The 16054-nt window shown below is 42.7% G+C and overlaps 2 protein-coding genes across 9 annotated transcripts; one reads left to right on the top strand and one right to left on the bottom strand.

Annotated features, from left to right (window-relative positions):
• The first annotated feature begins 1545 nt into the window (after positions 1–1545).
• LOC114843716 (sialoadhesin-like) lies at positions 1546–3493 on the top strand. Of its 5 annotated transcripts, none has more exons than XR_008696430.1 (6): positions 1546–1603; positions 1676–1936; positions 2004–2246; positions 2445–2696; positions 2763–2949; positions 3050–3493. XR_008696430.1 is itself a non-coding variant. In XM_055513942.1 (6 exons), exons 1-5 carry the CDS (start codon positions 1561–1563, stop codon positions 2885–2887), a joined length of 924 nt encoding a protein of 307 aa, XP_055369917.1. In that variant the 5' UTR covers positions 1546–1560; the 3' UTR covers positions 2888–2936; positions 3050–3493. The 5 variants fall into 5 exon arrangements, 4 of the variants coding, with proteins under 4 accessions (XP_055369917.1, XP_055369916.1, XP_028986365.2 ...); XM_055513942.1 differs by having other exon boundaries at positions 2763–2936; XM_055513941.1 differs by having other exon boundaries at positions 2763–3493.
• Positions 3438–14836, bottom strand: LOC114868087 (selection and upkeep of intraepithelial T-cells protein 5-like). Of its 4 annotated transcripts, none has more exons than XM_029171430.3 (20): positions 14770–14829; positions 14481–14685; positions 14071–14412; positions 13215–13502; positions 13004–13123; positions 12830–12891; positions 12465–12533; positions 12214–12318; positions 11503–11544; positions 10062–10175; positions 8822–8917; positions 8557–8667; positions 8365–8463; positions 6483–6557; positions 6045–6224; positions 5542–5640; positions 5182–5283; positions 4901–4997; positions 4547–4625; positions 3438–4437 (listed from the first exon to the last, which is right to left on the bottom strand). In XM_029171430.3, the coding sequence occupies exons 1-19, from the start codon at positions 14776–14778 to the stop codon at positions 4564–4566; spliced, it is 2277 nt and encodes a 758-aa protein (XP_029027263.1). In that variant the 5' UTR covers positions 14779–14829; the 3' UTR covers positions 3438–4437; positions 4547–4563. The 4 variants fall into 4 exon arrangements, 3 of the variants coding, with proteins under 3 accessions (XP_029027263.1, XP_055369424.1, XP_055369427.1); XM_055513449.1 differs by having other exon boundaries at positions 12465–12530; positions 14770–14828; XR_008696301.1 differs by lacking the exons at positions 3438–4437; positions 4547–4625; positions 4901–4997 and having other exon boundaries at positions 5542–5636; positions 14770–14832.
• Positions 14837–16054: the final 1218 nt, after the last annotated feature.

Consider the following 16054-nt stretch of genomic DNA (forward strand, 5'->3'; position numbering starts at 1 on the left):
GCTCTGCAGTGATCTTCAGTTAACCTGTGAGTTTTGTGTTAGTTTGCATTGTTTATTTCTGGCCTATCCGGCATACGCAGCGTCCTTAGAGTCATAGAAAAGATTTGTTCATATTTAACGTATCGGTCACATTAAAACATCAATTTTCCACAGTGTCTGAATGTCATGTCAAAAGGCCAGAAAGTGAAGCCTGCTTTTTCCTACCTATGAATAAAATGTAATAAATTTAAAGAGTGATGGAGTAAAGAAATAGGTCTCATATATGGGTTTTTAACTCTATTTTTATTTATTTATTGATACATAAATGCAGGGGCGGCACGGTGGTGCACAGCAAGAAGGTTCTGGGTTCGATTCCCGGAGGCAACCCTGGTGCCTTTCTGTGTGGAGTTTGCACGTTCTCCCCGTGTTTGCGTGGGTTCTCTCCGGGTTCTCCGGCTTCCTCCCACAGTCCAAAGAAGTGCAGTACTGACCCTCTGCCAAAGTGCATTAGGTTGATTGGCTTCTCTCCATTGCCCGTAGGTGAGTGAATGGTTGTCTGTCTATGTGTTGCCCTGCGATGGACTGGCGACCTGTCCAGGGTGTACCCTGCCTCTCGCCCGTAGCCAGCTGGGATAGGCTCCAGCACCCCCGTGAGTAGGCAGTTAAGAAAATGGATGGATGGATGGATACATAAATGCATAAGACTTCACTCTTTTAGATCCCTTTTGTGTTTTGTCCTGCTACCAGTCACTAGGGAGATATTTGTCTATAGATAAAAGGGAAAAATCCAGGCGAGGATTTATCAAAAAATTATCTCAGGTTTGTGTTTCTGTTATTTTGCTCCATTATAACTATAAGCAATTCAGTTTCTTTCTTTGACAACTAGAAGGAGATTCTTTTCCAATGACACCAAGCTCAATATTGCAGCCCTTACCATTTAGGATTTATTTAATGAGAAGCAACATATGGATTTTACTTCTCATCTACAGAGTTTAATGGTAGAAGCAGAGTAAGAATCATTTACTGTCTATGAAACAGAGGGAAGTAGAAAACCCCAGAGATGATATGAAACAGATCCTCGTGACGCTACTGGAAACCAGTACATTATGTGGAAATTAAACCCAGACACGCTGCTAGAATTATATACTGTTTTTAATTAATTAAAAGTCACTGATAGTTACTATTTTGGCAGGTAGTCTGTGCTGCACAGTCCTGGTTCCGTAAGTCGTTAAAAGTTAAATCAGTAAATCTTATTCCTGTTAAGACTGTTCTTAAATATTGACCGACTTTTGGTTTGTGCTTCATAATAGTGATGTGAAGCAGAAGGATGAGGAAGTCCCGAGCAGCAGAGGGAAGTGGGCGGAGCCCGGTGAGAGGTGGGAGCTGCTCAGGCAGCGTTCTGTGGTTGGAGCGACTGAGGCAGACGTGGGATCACACACACACTGACAGTCAGTCACAGCATGAAGACGCCTCCACACGACATGGAGGCTCCAGGTCTCTGCCTGCGGCTCTGAGTTCTGCAGCTTCACCGGCTTCTGTGTCCGCTGCTAAAAGTCACTGACGGTCCTTTGTTCCCTAGTGATGCTGCTTCTGGTTCTGCCGGGTTCACGCGTGGAGAGCAGCGGTGAGCAGCGTCTCACACACGGCGCCCGTTCAGGCCTGGTCCTCCTCCTAACGTCCTCTGACCCGCTGACAGACGCAGACTTCTGGGCCGTCACCAGCCGCCTGCAGTACTTCCAGTACGAGGCCGTGTCCTTTCACTGCCAGGGTCTGAGCGGCTCCTCTCAGCTCCGAGGCCTCAGGAACGCCGAGGGCTTCCTCACCCTGTGTGACCTCCAGAGCCCGTGGAGCAGCTTCTCCTGCACCGTGGAAACAGCCTATCCAGGAGACAGCGGCCGCTACTGGTGTGAGACGGAGACGGGGCAGAGGAGCGGCGCCGTCAACATCTCCGTCACCGGTGGGTCCACGTCTGCGCCGCCGCCGCCGCCACGCGCCGCTTTCACGCCTCTCTGTCACCCGTTCAGCCGGGTCCGTGATCCTGGTGAGTCCGGTCCTTCCTGTGACGGAGGGCGTGAGCGTGACTCTGCGCTGCAGACAGAAGGTTTCCTCCAGCTCCACAGCTGATTTCTACAAAGACGGACGGCTCGTAGCAAGAAGCTCCACGGGGGAGATGAGCGTCCACAGCGTGTCCCAGTCTGATGAAGGACTCTACAAATGCAGCGTCCCCGGAGCAGGAGAGTCCCCCCAGAGCCGGCTGCTTGTCAGAGGTAACCATAGCAACGGGATGCAACTGAACGACCCACGACCGTTACATCAGGTTCTGTTTGTAGGGAGGGAAAACTAATGCGGACCCTTTACTGAGCACATTGACACCTATGACACCAGCTTTTAATAATAACACATCATCTTCCACCTCCGCCCGTCGTGGCTCCAGCACAATCTGAACCCCAGCCGTTGTCTTCCAGCCGACGCCGTGGTCCTGCTCTGTCCCGTCCTGCCTGTGATGGAGGGCGTTAATGTGACTCTGCTCTGCCGTAAGAACAGCATCTCTCCCAACTCCACAGCTGCTTTCTACAAAGACGGCGTCTTCCTGCGGAGCAGCGCTACAGGGAGGACGACGCTGCACAGCGTGTCCAAGGCCGACGAAGGCTTCTACAGCTGCAGCCTGTCTGGAGGAGGAGCGTCAGCGCCCGGCTGGCTGGCTGTTAAAGGTCCCAGTAAGTCCTACAGTCAGTGCTATTAGTGCCCACTCTCTGTTTACTGTCGATGTCTCGTCTCTGCAGCTCATCACGCGTGTCCGTCCTCAGGCTCGATGCCTCCGTTCATCGTCCTGAGAGCGGTTCTGACCGTGGTGATGGTGGTTCTGCTGCTGGGACTCATTGTCTACAGCAGATTCAGAGTCACATGACGACACATGATATAGAGATAAGTCCGTTTGGGGGCTCAGCAGGACAAAGGTGTGGTTCTAGTGTGAGTCACTGGCTGCACAGCTTCATGTGAACGTTTCTCACAGGCATCTGTCTGAAACTCGGTGGAGGTTTTCTCTGACTGAGTTGCGTGTCTCAAACAGGAAGTGAAACTGTGGCTGATCATGAGGCCAGTTTCAGCATGTGACTGTCTTCATAAAGGTGAGGGGTGGCGACGAGGGGAAGCTTCATGGAGCTGAAGCTGAAGTAGTTTCACCATCGACTCACCTGATGAAGCCTCGTTTCTGACTCGGGCCAAACTCTGCGACCAACCACACTCTAACAGACGATTCATAGCGCTGATCACTGGATGTTCTTCTAAGAGTCTGCACTGGTGTAACTTAACTATATGTTGGTTTGATGCATGTGCAGTTCTGTGATCAGTGCTCATGTTTGAAAAAACATGGTTTGTGGTTGAATTTGTTACTGATTTGTATTTATTTTGACTTCATTCTAATAATTCATCATGAAATTCTCTTCTCTCCATTAAGCTGCTGTATTAACGTAGAAAGTTTTTATTGAATAATTAAATTAGTCAAAATGCAAAATGAGACTCGTTTGTCATCGACACAGGCTCAGAAATGAGGCTTCTTTGAGACATGTACTAGATTCAAAAACCTGGCTCACACTAACACATTACTAGTGACTGGATAGAAAGAACAAACAGCTGGATGTTTGGCTTTTTACCAGGATAGAAGCTCCCACTTTGGTCTCGATTCATTGCATGATACATGTAAATGCAGATCAACATTCATTATGGTCATTACCAATAATATTTTTCAAAAGAGAAGCAGAAGAATCAACACAGCTACAAATGCAAAAGTTACCAGAACATCATGAACATCATCATGTTCTTTTGGGTAACAGATGTTTTCAGTCATTTGGATGATCTGTGACATTATTTTTTTTTTTTAAGTAAATCTTGTTGCTCCAGTTCATCCTCAAACACTCAAACAGACCCCAGATCAGACCTTCACATATTCATTTCTTCACCAGTGCCACTGGTCAGAGTCAGTGTTGATTCAACTATCAGTTGATGAAGACGTCCCCTCCAGAGTCCAACATCACACAGACTGTTTCTCAGCTTAACCTGCTCCACTATATTTGAACATCCCATAATGAGGCATGAGCCTGGAGAGTCTGATCAGTGTGGATGAAGTGATCCATCATCTCTCAGCCAGTCTGACTTACAGTATCAGGGCAGTCTGCACAGGGACAGTATGAGGAGAGGGCCGTCCTGTTGTAGGAGGAGCTGAGCTGGAAGGAGGGGGTCCCAGCGTGGTTTTACAGGAATGTGTGGTCACGGTGTAAATGATGTGAGCCTGGAGCACTGCCTCACCAGTGTCCAGTCTTCTACAAGCGCCACCGATACAGTAAGTCCATCTCCATAGACACATGCAGACACAGAGGGCAAAGAAGTGGTTCAGAAGTAGCTGAGCTGCCGTTTATCTCCAGGACGACAGCAGGTCAGTGGATCAGGCAAAATGACAACCTGTAAAACAGAAAAGTCACAGAACCAACTACAAAACCTGGTGAAACCTTCTCAGGTGGAGACGTTTTACTAACATATTTTCATTATCATTAAATAGCACTTAGTTTACGTTGTTCCACTGGTTCCTCAGACGGTCACATTAACCGTGTTTCCTCCATCTTCACGGTGACGTGTGATGATGTTGAGATCTGATGGTTTGACACACACATCACATGTTGTCAGTTCATATGTTAACTGATTCTCATTGTTCTTGGTGCTACTGTTCTTAGGCTTCTTACGATAAAACTGACAACAAGGAAAGTTGTTTTTAACAATATGTGGCATTTTGTTTCCTTTTGGAATCAGATTTACAATCAGGGAAGTACAGAACTAAACATGATGTTTTGATGTCCAATCCATTGATCTTGACATTAATTACTGTATTTATCTAACAATACTAATAAAAAAGGCAAATTTATTAAACCTTTTTGTTTGTGTTCTGCAGCTTGTTCTTCATTATCTGCAGGTTGTTCTCTTCTCTGTTTCCCGTCCTGCTTTACTTCATTTTGTTTCTTATTAGTCTGGAAGAAAAAAATATTTACAAGTAAGTAAGTAACAGTAACTCCTTTTGGCTTTATCCCGTCCCGGGATATTAGCTGTTAACTGTATGTGCAGCATTATTACTATTAAATGTTGAACACCTCAGTTAAATCAGACTGTTCATGATAACAGTTACATAGATTTAGCTAAAACACAAAGATGAACCTTAACGTTGTTGCTTTGTTGGCGTTCCATCATCTGCAGGCTTCCTTTAATGATCGCTATCATTTCCTGAAGTAGCCTCAGTTCAGTTTGTTTGTTTTCAAACTACGAGAAAAATACAACAGTGAATATGTGAAACACATTGTATGATAACATGTTTTATTTAGAGACAATACATCATCTAACTATTACAGTAGCTTCTATGCAAAACTGACATGAAAACAAGGCAGTGTCTTACTGTACATCATGACTTGAAAACAGAGACAGTTTATTAGTTACATGTTGGGTCTGAACCTGAGAGGAGATAAAATAAAACTAAACAGATCTGACTGTGAAAAGAAGAGTCTAATTAAAGCTACAAACCTCTTTGGTTGTAATCTGTAACACCAGCTCCTTCTTCTCTAGAATGTTCAGCAAATCGTCTGCTTGTTGTGTGCTGCTATGACTCAGTACACTTCCTGTCTGTATGTAAAGCAATTGTATTCAAGACATTGAAGAAGAAGAAGAAGAAGAAGAAGAAGAAGAAGAGGAAGAAGAAGAAGAAGAACAAGAACAAGAACAAGAACAAGAACAAGAACAAGAACAAGAACAAGAAGAGCAACAACAACAACAACAACATCCTTCTTTTTTATCTTCCTCCTTCATCTGCTGATCCTGTATCTGTTTAACTTTCTGAACATCTGAGTGTAACTGACATGTAGAAGACATATTAGCTGTTAACTGTATGTGCAGCATTATAACTATGCAATGTTGAACAGATCAGCATTGAGTGATTTACACTGGAAAATGTATTTCACCTCTGTTAAATACTGTAGGACTGTTCGTGATAACAGTTACATAGATTTAGCTAAAACACAAAGATGGACCTTAACGTTGTTGGCTTGTTTGTGTTCTGCAGCTTGTTCTTCATTATCTGCAGGTTGTTCTCTTCTCTGTTTCCCGTTTCTCACGTTGTTGCTTTGTTGGCGTTCCATCATCTGCAGGCTTCCTTTAATGATCTCAATCATTTCCTGAAGTAGCCTCAGTTCAGTTTGTTTGTTTTCAAACTACGAGAAAAAGACAACAGTGAATATGTGAAACACGTGGTATGATATTATGTTTTATTTAGAGACAATACATCATCTAACTATTACAGTAGATTCTATGCAAAACTGACATGAAAACAAGGCAGTGTCTTACTGTACATCATGACTTGAAAACAGAGACAGTTTATTAGTTACATGTTGGGTCTCAACCTGAGAGGAGATAAAATAAAACTAAACAGATCTGACAGTGAAAAGAAGAGTCTAATTAAAGCTACAAACCTCTTTGACTGTGCTCTGTAACAGCAGCTCCTTCTTCTCCAGATCGTTCAGCAGAGCTTCTGTTTGTTGTGGCTCCTTTGTGGAAGAGACATGTGACTAAACCTTTTACAGCGTGAACTCAGCTCTTTTTTTACAGGAAAAGTTAGAAAAGCCCTGAACTCTAAACTTCCTCTTACTTCTGCTGTGTTGCTCTTCTTGTCTCCCTCTCTCATGAAGCCAAATGGAAGCTCAATAGGTGGAACATCCCTGGTTTGATCCCTCTGGCACTTAGAGTGCAGAGGACACAATACAATTATCTATCTGAACAACTATTTCCACTAATCACTACAATAACTGCCTGCCTGTTCCCATGTTGGAACTGCTGTCAAGTTCCAGCATGGACACATTCTCCCTGACATCTAGTAAAGTCAGTTTATTATTTCTGCATCCTTTGGTAGAAATTGGAAACTGCTATGACTCAGTGCACTTCCTGTCTGTAGGTAAAGCTGTTGTTTTCAAGCCATTTAAGTTGTTTCTGACTAAAAACAGCAATACAAGAACTAATATCAAGAACAACAGGAGTATGGGGTGCCAAATGTAAAAGTAGAACCTATAACTAGTTTTCTCACATTTAACTAAATGACACAACATGTTTTCTCACATTTAGTTAAATGTGCAAAAGTCTAAATGTAAATGTTAAATATAAATGTAAATGTTAAATATAAATGTAAATGTTAAATGTTAATCTAAATGTTAAATGTTAAATATAAATGTTAAATGTTAAATGTAATGTTAAATGTTAAATCTAAATGTTAAATGTTAAATATAAATGTTAATGTTAAATGTAAATGTTAAATGTTAAATGTACAATGTTAAATGTTAAATCTAAATGTTAAATGTTAAATGTAAATGTTAAATGTTAAATGTAAATGTTAAATGTTGGCCGAGTGTAAAACTCGCGCTGGTCTCAAAATCAGAGACGCGAACTCAAACACGTCAAACAGTACGCATAGCTCCGCCCGCATCTGACTCTGGATCGGTGCACGAAAATACTGGAGAGAAGCTTGAAGTCGAAGCCATCATGGCCGCCAGCTCCGACTCCCTCCCGTTGGGGGAGATTGAACGGGCTGTAACGGCAGGTGTGCGGGCTGAGGCTCCGCTTCAAACTGCCGTTCTGTCGTAAACACCCATTAATGAGAAGTCAAGTAGGTTTAAAAAGAATATTTCTGTGGCGCCCGGTGGAGAATTAGTTTGGCTACTATACTAGCTAGTCGAAGTTACGTCCAGGCTAAAAACAAAAGTTTTCCAGATCAGAGTGTGGGCGGGGTTTGCGCGCACTGTTTGAGGTGATTGAGTTCGCGTCTCTGATCTGAGACCAGCGCTGTTTGAGGGTAGGGATGGAGTCTACTTGCCCATTCATGAATATTCAGTTTTACGCTCGGCCAACATTTAACATTTACATTTAACATTTAACATTTACATTTAACATTTAACATTTAACATTTAACATTTAACATTTACATTTAACATTTAACATTTACATTTAACATTTAACATTTAACATTTACATTTAACATTTAGCATTTAACATTTACATTTAACATTTACATTTAACATTTAACATTTACATTTAACATTTACATTTAACATTTACATTTAACATTTAACATTTACATTTAACATTTACATTTAACATTTAACATTTACATTTAACATTTACATTTAACATTTACATTTAACATTTAACATTTACATTTAACATTTAACATTTACATTTAGACTTTTGCACATTTAACTAAATGTGAGAAAACATGTTGTGTCATTTAGTTAAATGTGAGAAAACTAGTTATAGGTGCTCCTTTTACATTTGGCACCCCATACAGGAGCAGCAGCAGCAACAAACCTTTGTCTTTTCCAGCCCTGTCTTCACACTTTCCACAATCTTCTCTCTGTTCTTTATGTCCTCCTGTAGCTGCTGCAGCTCTGTTTGTTTCTGTTCAACCTGACAGAACAGTGACACAAGGAAATTGTTTCAGTTGTTTACATGAGGTTGACTTTGTTGCCCTTGACAACAAAGATGACACAGATATTAAACCTCTTTGTTCTTGGTTTCCAGCTTCTCTTCCAGGGTTTTTACTCCCTTCTCAGCTTCTCTCTCTTCTTTTCTCTGCTGCTCCTGGAGCTGGTTATATGTCTGATTCTTGATCTGACACAGAGCAATGAACACAGACAACATATGAACAAGAGAAGAGCTGATCACTGTTTGTATTAATGGAGTAAAAGTAATCAATGATAGTTGTACAGTGATACAGTGATTCATGAGGCCAACGACAGGTTCAAACTAAAATAAAAAGATGAACCTCAGTGCTGTTGATTTCTTGACCTCCCACCAGAATCTCATTCGATTCAATTGCATCCTGAAGTAGACTGATCACTTCATTTTGTTTGATTAAAACCTGAGGGAAAAGAGGTAAATTAATGTGCTACATCATCACCAGAGATGGAAAATATAAATATGCAATGACATGGTTGATGGCTAGATGAGTTCCTCTGAGCCAGATTTTACATATTAACTGTGTAATTGTCAGAATGCATGTTATAATTGGGCACCTTTCATATTTTATCATCATTCCTTCCTCAACCAATGGAACATGAGAGAATATTTCTTATATAAGCCGTAAGAGACAAATTGTCTCAGTTTGATCTTTAGCCTGTGCTTTTCACAATTCATTCTAAAGTACTGTATACTGTAGACGTGTAAATGTTTAATTTTGACCCTCAGGGATGTTTTAAGTTCTTTTTAAAACTTTACATTCTGTTTAATTAGTTTTACAGGTTTGCTCTTCATTAGGATAACAGAAAATATAACTTAACTCAAACTCTCACAGGTCAAAATGGACCTTTCAAGCACTTTATTATTTTTTTTTACTTATAGTCAGTCAGTTCAACTAAAAAACATTTGTGTTTTTTGCCTATGTTAAGGACGTCAGGAGCGCCCCCTGCTGGATGAGGCGCGGACCTGTCCAGCCTCCCCTCAAGAGTTAACGCAATCAGAAAAGTAATCATGACACAAAAACATTGATAAACACATTAGGCAGGTTGTACAAAGTCATGGTGTAGAATGAATCCGTCTGAAGGCTGCAAATATTATACTGGAGCCAAATGTGAAACAGAAAGGGAATGTCAGCCCTTTAGTTATGGTTTGAGTTTTGTGTCCATCTGCCCTACTGGTTTCTTGGCTTAAAAAATTCACAAATTGATTTTTACTGGGAAAGTGGAAATTATTAAACAATACCTTAATTGAAATTAGAGACAAATTATATTTTAGAACATTTATACCACAAAAAGTGGACATATATTTTATGTTGTTGTAGTCATATTGTTGTATTTGTCAGGAGAGGTGAGACCTCCCCTCTCTACTCTGACAGCATCATTTTAAATCAGTGTCAATAAAGTCTGCTGGAGGTGAACTTGGTTTGTGATACAGAATTCTGCTTTTCATTTGAATTGACACTTGACATTAGTGCAAACCTGGTTTTGAGCAACAATAAACTACAAACAAAAAATATCTCACTAAAAGTGTTTTGAGATAGAAAATACCTTATTGATTTGATCCTGGAGCTGGTTCTCGACAATCTCCACTTCTTCCTTCAGTTTCTCCAGTTCTGCTTTCTTTTGCCTCTTCTTATTATTATATTCATCCTTGGTAAAAACCTAGAACAACATGTGGTTAAACAAACTCCACAAAGACCTTTGAAAAACATGAATGAGAAAGCCAAGAATGTAGTATGTAGTGTTAAATACATACACTGATCAAAAACAGGGAACACGTTAAACAACACTGTAACTCCAAGTCAAACACACTTCTGTGAAATCAAACTGCCCACTCACTGTAGGAGGCAACGCTGATTGACAGCCTGCCAGAGCCCTGCACAATGGCCTCCAGTCATTGTAATGCATGGCCACAAATGTGCATGTGTCTGTCCAAACGGTCAGAAACCGACTCCACGATGAGGGCCGATGTTTACCGCCCAACACCGTGCAGGCGTTTGGCATTTGAACACAAAGACTGTCAAACTGGCCACTGGCGTCCTGTGCTCCTCACAGATGAAGCCAGGTTCACACTGAGCGCATGTGACAGACGTGACAGACGAGTCTGTGGAACGTTCTGCTGCCGGCAACATCCTCCAGCACAACCAGTTTGGCAGAGGGTCAGTACTGGTGTGTGTGTGTGGGGGGGCATCTCTCTGGAGGGCTCCATCTGCTCTCCAGAGGCAGCCTGACTGCCATTAGCTACTGAGAGGAGGTCCTCAGACTCCATGTGAGACCACATGCCCTGGGTTCCTCCTGATGCAAGACAATGCTAGACCTCATGTTCCTGGAGTGTGTCAGCAGCTCCTGCAGGACGAAGGCACTGGTGCTGTGGACTATGGACTGGCCCGTCCGTTCCCCAGACCTGAATCCAATGGAGCACTCGCTCCATCCACCAACACCACGTTGCTCCACAGACTGTCCAGGAGTTGGTGGACGCTTTAGTTCAGGTCTGGGAGGAGATCCCTCAGGAGACCGTCACCACCTCCTCAGGAACATGTCCAGATGTTGTAGGGAGCTCATACAGCGCGTGGAGACACCACACACACCACTGGGCCTCATCCAGACTTGTTTTAAGGGCATTACATCAACGTTGGATCTTCCTGTACTGTGTTTTTCCACTTTCATTTTTAATGTGACTCCAAATCCATTAGTTTATAAATTTGATTTTGTTGATTTTGTTGTCAGCACATTCAACTAAAAAAGTATTTAAATACGAATATTTAATTCAATCAGATCTAGGATGTGTTATGTTAGTGTTCCCTCTGTTTGAAATGTGTCCTGCTCAAACCCACTGTGTTGCAGTGTCAGAGCTTCAGTAAATAATCATTAGCTAATTTGTGTTCTGTGAGTTTTGGCTAACTGATAATTAAGAAACTAATGAGATAAGATGAACTTTGATGTTTCCACAGAGTAAATGTTTTCTATACAATGGCCGTAAAATACTTACTTTACTAAAGACATGAGTCTTTGCGGCTCTGATTGTTTGAAGCTGCGAGAAAGAAGAAATAGATATCACATGACTGATATTCTAAATCACTTAGTACTTATAATTTGAAGACTCAGCATATCAAACTCAAACCTTTCTGTTCCTCACTTGCTGACATCACAAACACTGTTTTTCATGTTTCTATTGGCTGCTCTCATGCTTCCAGGTGCTGTTTTTCTGAGTACTTTTCAGACTACTGACTACTTTCTGACTGCTTTTAAATCTGGCGGCCCATCTGTGTACTTGTACCACTACACTCCTCGTACGTGATTGGCCGAATGGTGCGCCCATAAAACTAGTCTGGGGTTCTTGTGTATGGATTTTCAGCAGAGCCGACAAATGGCGGCTGAAGAGTCGGCTCCTCTCATTCGCTACAAAGCATCTGCTCTTAGAGCTTGTTAGCTAACGACGCCTCACTAATGGGCTAATAGATACTATTAGATAGTCAGATTAAACATTATGGATATGTATTCCCGCCTAGTCAAAACTGTCATTTAAGATATCCACAACTACATTCTGCCTTGGCACAATTGCAATTACAGATATCTATAATTTACGGCATTTTATGGAAATCTAAAATACACTTATAAAAGTTACTCATGAAAGTAAACCTGACTTGTTTGTTACTAACTGAGTTCATTGCACATTCACAACAAATGACGTTAGATAAACCTCCTTGATCACGTTCTCCTCCTTTTGCTTTAGACTGAGCAGATTAGTTTCTTTCTTCTTCTTCTCTGCTTGTAGCTGATGCAGCTCAGTTTGTTGCTGTTCAACCTGGTAAAAACGTGACAAGTTTGAATAAACATGAGAAAACTTTTCTTCCATTTAATAAAGCTTTTTTTTTTATCATTCTATCCTTCAACCTGCACTCGTTTGCATGTCATGGCATCACATACAGTGTAAGGGTAATGTGGACCCACCTCTCTCTTCTTCGCATTAATCTGTGCTCTTAGGGTCTTTTCTCTCTCCTCTGCTTCCTCCCTCATCTGCTGATTAGATGTGTTATTGTTTAGGTGACAGACATGAAACTCCATCAAGGTTTCCATAGGTTTCAATTTATATTTAACACATTTAACATAACCTTTCATTATTTTATTTCCACAAAATATATGTTTGCAATTTAAATGAATAATTATTATTTATTAGGAGTTTCACTTTAATCCCACTTTCAGCTTTCATTCTGTTTTTGCCGTCTCTTTATCTCTGACCTGTCCTACAGATATTTGATCTATGAGCTGTCTTTACTGTTTTTTACATATTTACATGTACATGCATCTATTTGCACCTTGTTCGTCATGAGCGTCTTCCTTTCCCTATCATTTCCATCCCTCCAATGTCTTTGGCAGTCTGTGAAAACATTCAAGTGCAAAAGGCTTCTATTCACATTCCAGGACAGAACAACTAACAACTAAAAACACATCTTGCCAACTGTACTGTTTTTTACAATTAAATGACTTACTGATGATGTTTTTTATCTTCAACAAAAACAACAGAAGAAAAATCACAGTGCAAACAGCCAAAGTGATGGATAAACCAACTGTAGCAGCAGAGGATGCAGATGGAAAGTTAAAGAAATCATCTGAAATAAGAAAACACAAACAACTACTGTAAATGCAGTCATTGACATGTATAAATGTTTTTTTTTCAGAATAATTGGGACTCGTGTTCACCTGGAACGTGTATGTGAGCCTCTGTTTTCTGTCTGCTGGAGGTCTGCTGGACTCTGCATGTGTATCTGCTGCTGTGTCTCTTGTCCACAGTCACTCTGCTGCTGACAGTATAGAGGTCATCAGAACCTCTGACTGTCTCTGTAGGTCCAGCAGAGAGGAGCTTTCCCTCAGCGTCCAGCCACAGCAGCTCAGGCTCTGGGAACCAGCCTCCACTCCTACACTCCAGCACCACTCCACCTCTGTCTCTGTCGAGTCCTGATAAACTGACGACGGGCGACGCAGCAACAGCTGAAGCAGAACATGACAACAGAGGTTCTGTGCAAAACATGGTCGTGATCTGATTTTGAAACATAAACATTGTCCATTTAACCTGCTAGAGTTCTGTTGGATCACACCTTGATCCCTACAGTCAGTTGTTCACGGTGCCTAAACCATCAGGATGATCCTGTTATGTTGGTACCAGTCGTCCCACTGTACAGGATGTAGACGTTTTATAAGGAACAGTCTAATGTTGCTCCTGAACAGATGTTATCGGAGCTGAAAGTCTATGAGGTCACTGCGAGGTGGTGGAACCAGTTACTGAACTTCCACTTTAACCACTGTCACTTTGTACCAGGCTTTGGCTTCAGCATAAAAGCCAATGGCTTTTCACAAACCTATCATTGTTTTAGGTCACTGCTTTTACAGACGAGCTGTGACCGAGTGTCATGAGTGAGACTCAGATATGATCAGTCAACACAGGTTTGAAGAAGCCTGACTCCAGACTGGTTCTTGAAGCCAGTGAGTAAAGTGTCACATTCACGTGTTCACAAACGCAGCTTTGACTCAGCGTTCCCTAAAGCAGACTTTTACGTACCGACGATCAGCTCCACAAAGGCCTCTTCACTCTTATCAGGAACGAAGCATTTGTAGGTGCCCTCATCAGCCACAGCCACGGACGACAGCTTCAGGGAAAGGTTTCCCGTCTTCAGCTCGTCAGCGAACAGCGCCGTCCGCCCGGCGAACGCCGGGTTCTTAATGTTGACGAACTCCTGCCCTGAACGCCACACGAGCACGAACCTGGGGCTCAGGTCGGGCCGGGTCCACTCCAGCGTCTCGGCCGTCACGTCCACAGCGGAGTCCAGGCCACAAGGCAGAGTGACGTCGCTGCCGGGCGGCACCACCACCGGCCGGGACGGAACCAGCAGCTTGGACTGGGCTGGAAATGCACGCATGGGGGTGAGACGGACAGGAGGAGCGTCCCAGCAGGAAGTCACCATGCGTTACCTGCACTGAGGCCCATGAGCAGCAGGCAGACGAGCAGCGCCGAGGTTCTGACCCGGGCTCCAGTGGACCGTCCCATCACCTGAAGCCAGTGAAGAAGACGAGGCTGCACTAATGCGCGTCCGCACGTTTCACTTTTGGTTCCTGTTAGAACGTCTGGTCTGGTGACGAGCTCGTGTCCTCTCACGCCCTCAGCCAAAGCACTGGTCTGAACAGGAAAATCCTGCTTTTTACATCAACGCTCCACATTAATGCTAATCTATGATACAGACGTTAGTGAGGCTGAATGTACCTGTGCCATCGTGGGTTCATTCCTTCTACACGGTGAGGAACTAAAAGGTGCTGATACACTGGTTCTGCAGCATGTGACTGCATGAGGTCACACCCGCATGACTGTAACTAATGATCTGCAGCGAATGTGACTTCAATCCCTCCCGTCAGAAGCTGCCTCATATAAAGCATAGACTAATATACAGCAGAGCTGAGAGCTGCTCTCCTGGTGCGATAGTAGATCACTACCAGTCAAAGGTCAACGGCAGCTACAGTAACTGAACAAAAGCAGCTCATACTAAAGACTGACTCAGACTCTCCACACAATAAAACCCAGCAATAAACACGAAATGCTTCACATTTCACACACAGTAAACATAGAGACATGGAAATTCTTTGGATTTCGGTTTGTTGAAGTTGGTTTGTGCTGCACGGTCCGTCTCTGTGACGTTCCTCTCTACTACTTCCTGTTCCGTTCCTGTCTGTGTATGTGCAGCTTCAACCCGGTGCCTCAGCTGCCGTCTCTTATTTCAGCTCCTTCACTCTCCTTCAGCTGCTCCGTTACTGTGAGCTGTGCCCGTGTTCCGACCCTGCTTCTTGTCTTGACGCTGCCTCGCTCTCTGGTTATTGACGCCTGATCTGTGCCGGGCCGTGTTTGGAACCCTGCCTGTTTGAGCCCGTCTGCCTGCTCCCGGCCGGTACCGTGGACGTTGCTTTTCTGTGAGACCATGAGATTGAAGCCTGTTCAGTCTGACGTCGATCTGATGTCAATCTGATCTTGGGATCCGCTGTGGTACATGTACTGTAACCTGTAGGACATCCTGTCATTATTTATGGTGTGATGTCTGTAACCCGGTTACACATGTAGGTGTGTGTTATCTGTGAGGTCCAGAAGAATTGAACGTACAGTATATTATGTTTAACAAAAGAATGACTTCTTTGAGACCAACTACATATTCTCCGGTAGATACAGTTCCTGTATCAGTCACTGTGTGACGCGACAGACGTGTTTACGAGGAAGCGCATGTGTCGGGCTGCATCTGCTGAATGGAATCCATGAGCGTTTGCCGTTCATCGTCAAATTCATCTATAATTATGGAGCAGCCTCAGGCCAAAGGAAAGGTTTCCGCCATTTTGATCTCATATTGGAAATAAGGTGTCTCATTTAATTTATTTTATAATAAAGTAAAGTGTAATAATAAAATAATTAATTAATTTTAAAAAGTTTTCACTTGATCTCTGAATTAAGATCAATTTCAAAGTGACTCTTAGTTTACTAATCATATTATTTTCTGCAGGTAAAATGT

The sequence above is a fragment of the Betta splendens genome, chromosome 2 (genome assembly GCF_900634795.4).
Source record: "Betta splendens chromosome 2, fBetSpl5.4, whole genome shotgun sequence".
NCBI classification, from domain to species: Eukaryota; Metazoa; Chordata; class Actinopteri; order Anabantiformes; family Osphronemidae; genus Betta; species Betta splendens.

Bases quoted from the DNA above. Each gene is read 5' to 3' on its own strand.
- LOC114868087 (XM_029171430.3), bottom strand. The intron at 11,545-12,213 runs GTTTATCTAACG...TCTTTCTCGCAG, and splicing joins AGGAGAACGTGATCAAGGAG to CTTCAAACAATCAGAGCCGC. The intron at 4,626-4,900 runs GTTTAATAAATT...TCAAACCATCAG, and splicing joins TGCAGAACACAAACAAAAAG to ATCTCAACATCATCACACGT.
- LOC114843716 (XM_055513941.1), top strand. From the start codon at position 1,561: ATGCTGCTTCTGGTTCTGCCGGGTTCACGCGTGGAGAGCAGCG. The intron at 1,604-1,675 runs GTGAGCAGCGTC...ACCCGCTGACAG, and splicing joins TTCACGCGTGGAGAGCAGCG to ACGCAGACTTCTGGGCCGTC. The intron at 2,247-2,444 runs GTAACCATAGCA...GTTGTCTTCCAG, and splicing joins GAGCCGGCTGCTTGTCAGAG to CCGACGCCGTGGTCCTGCTC.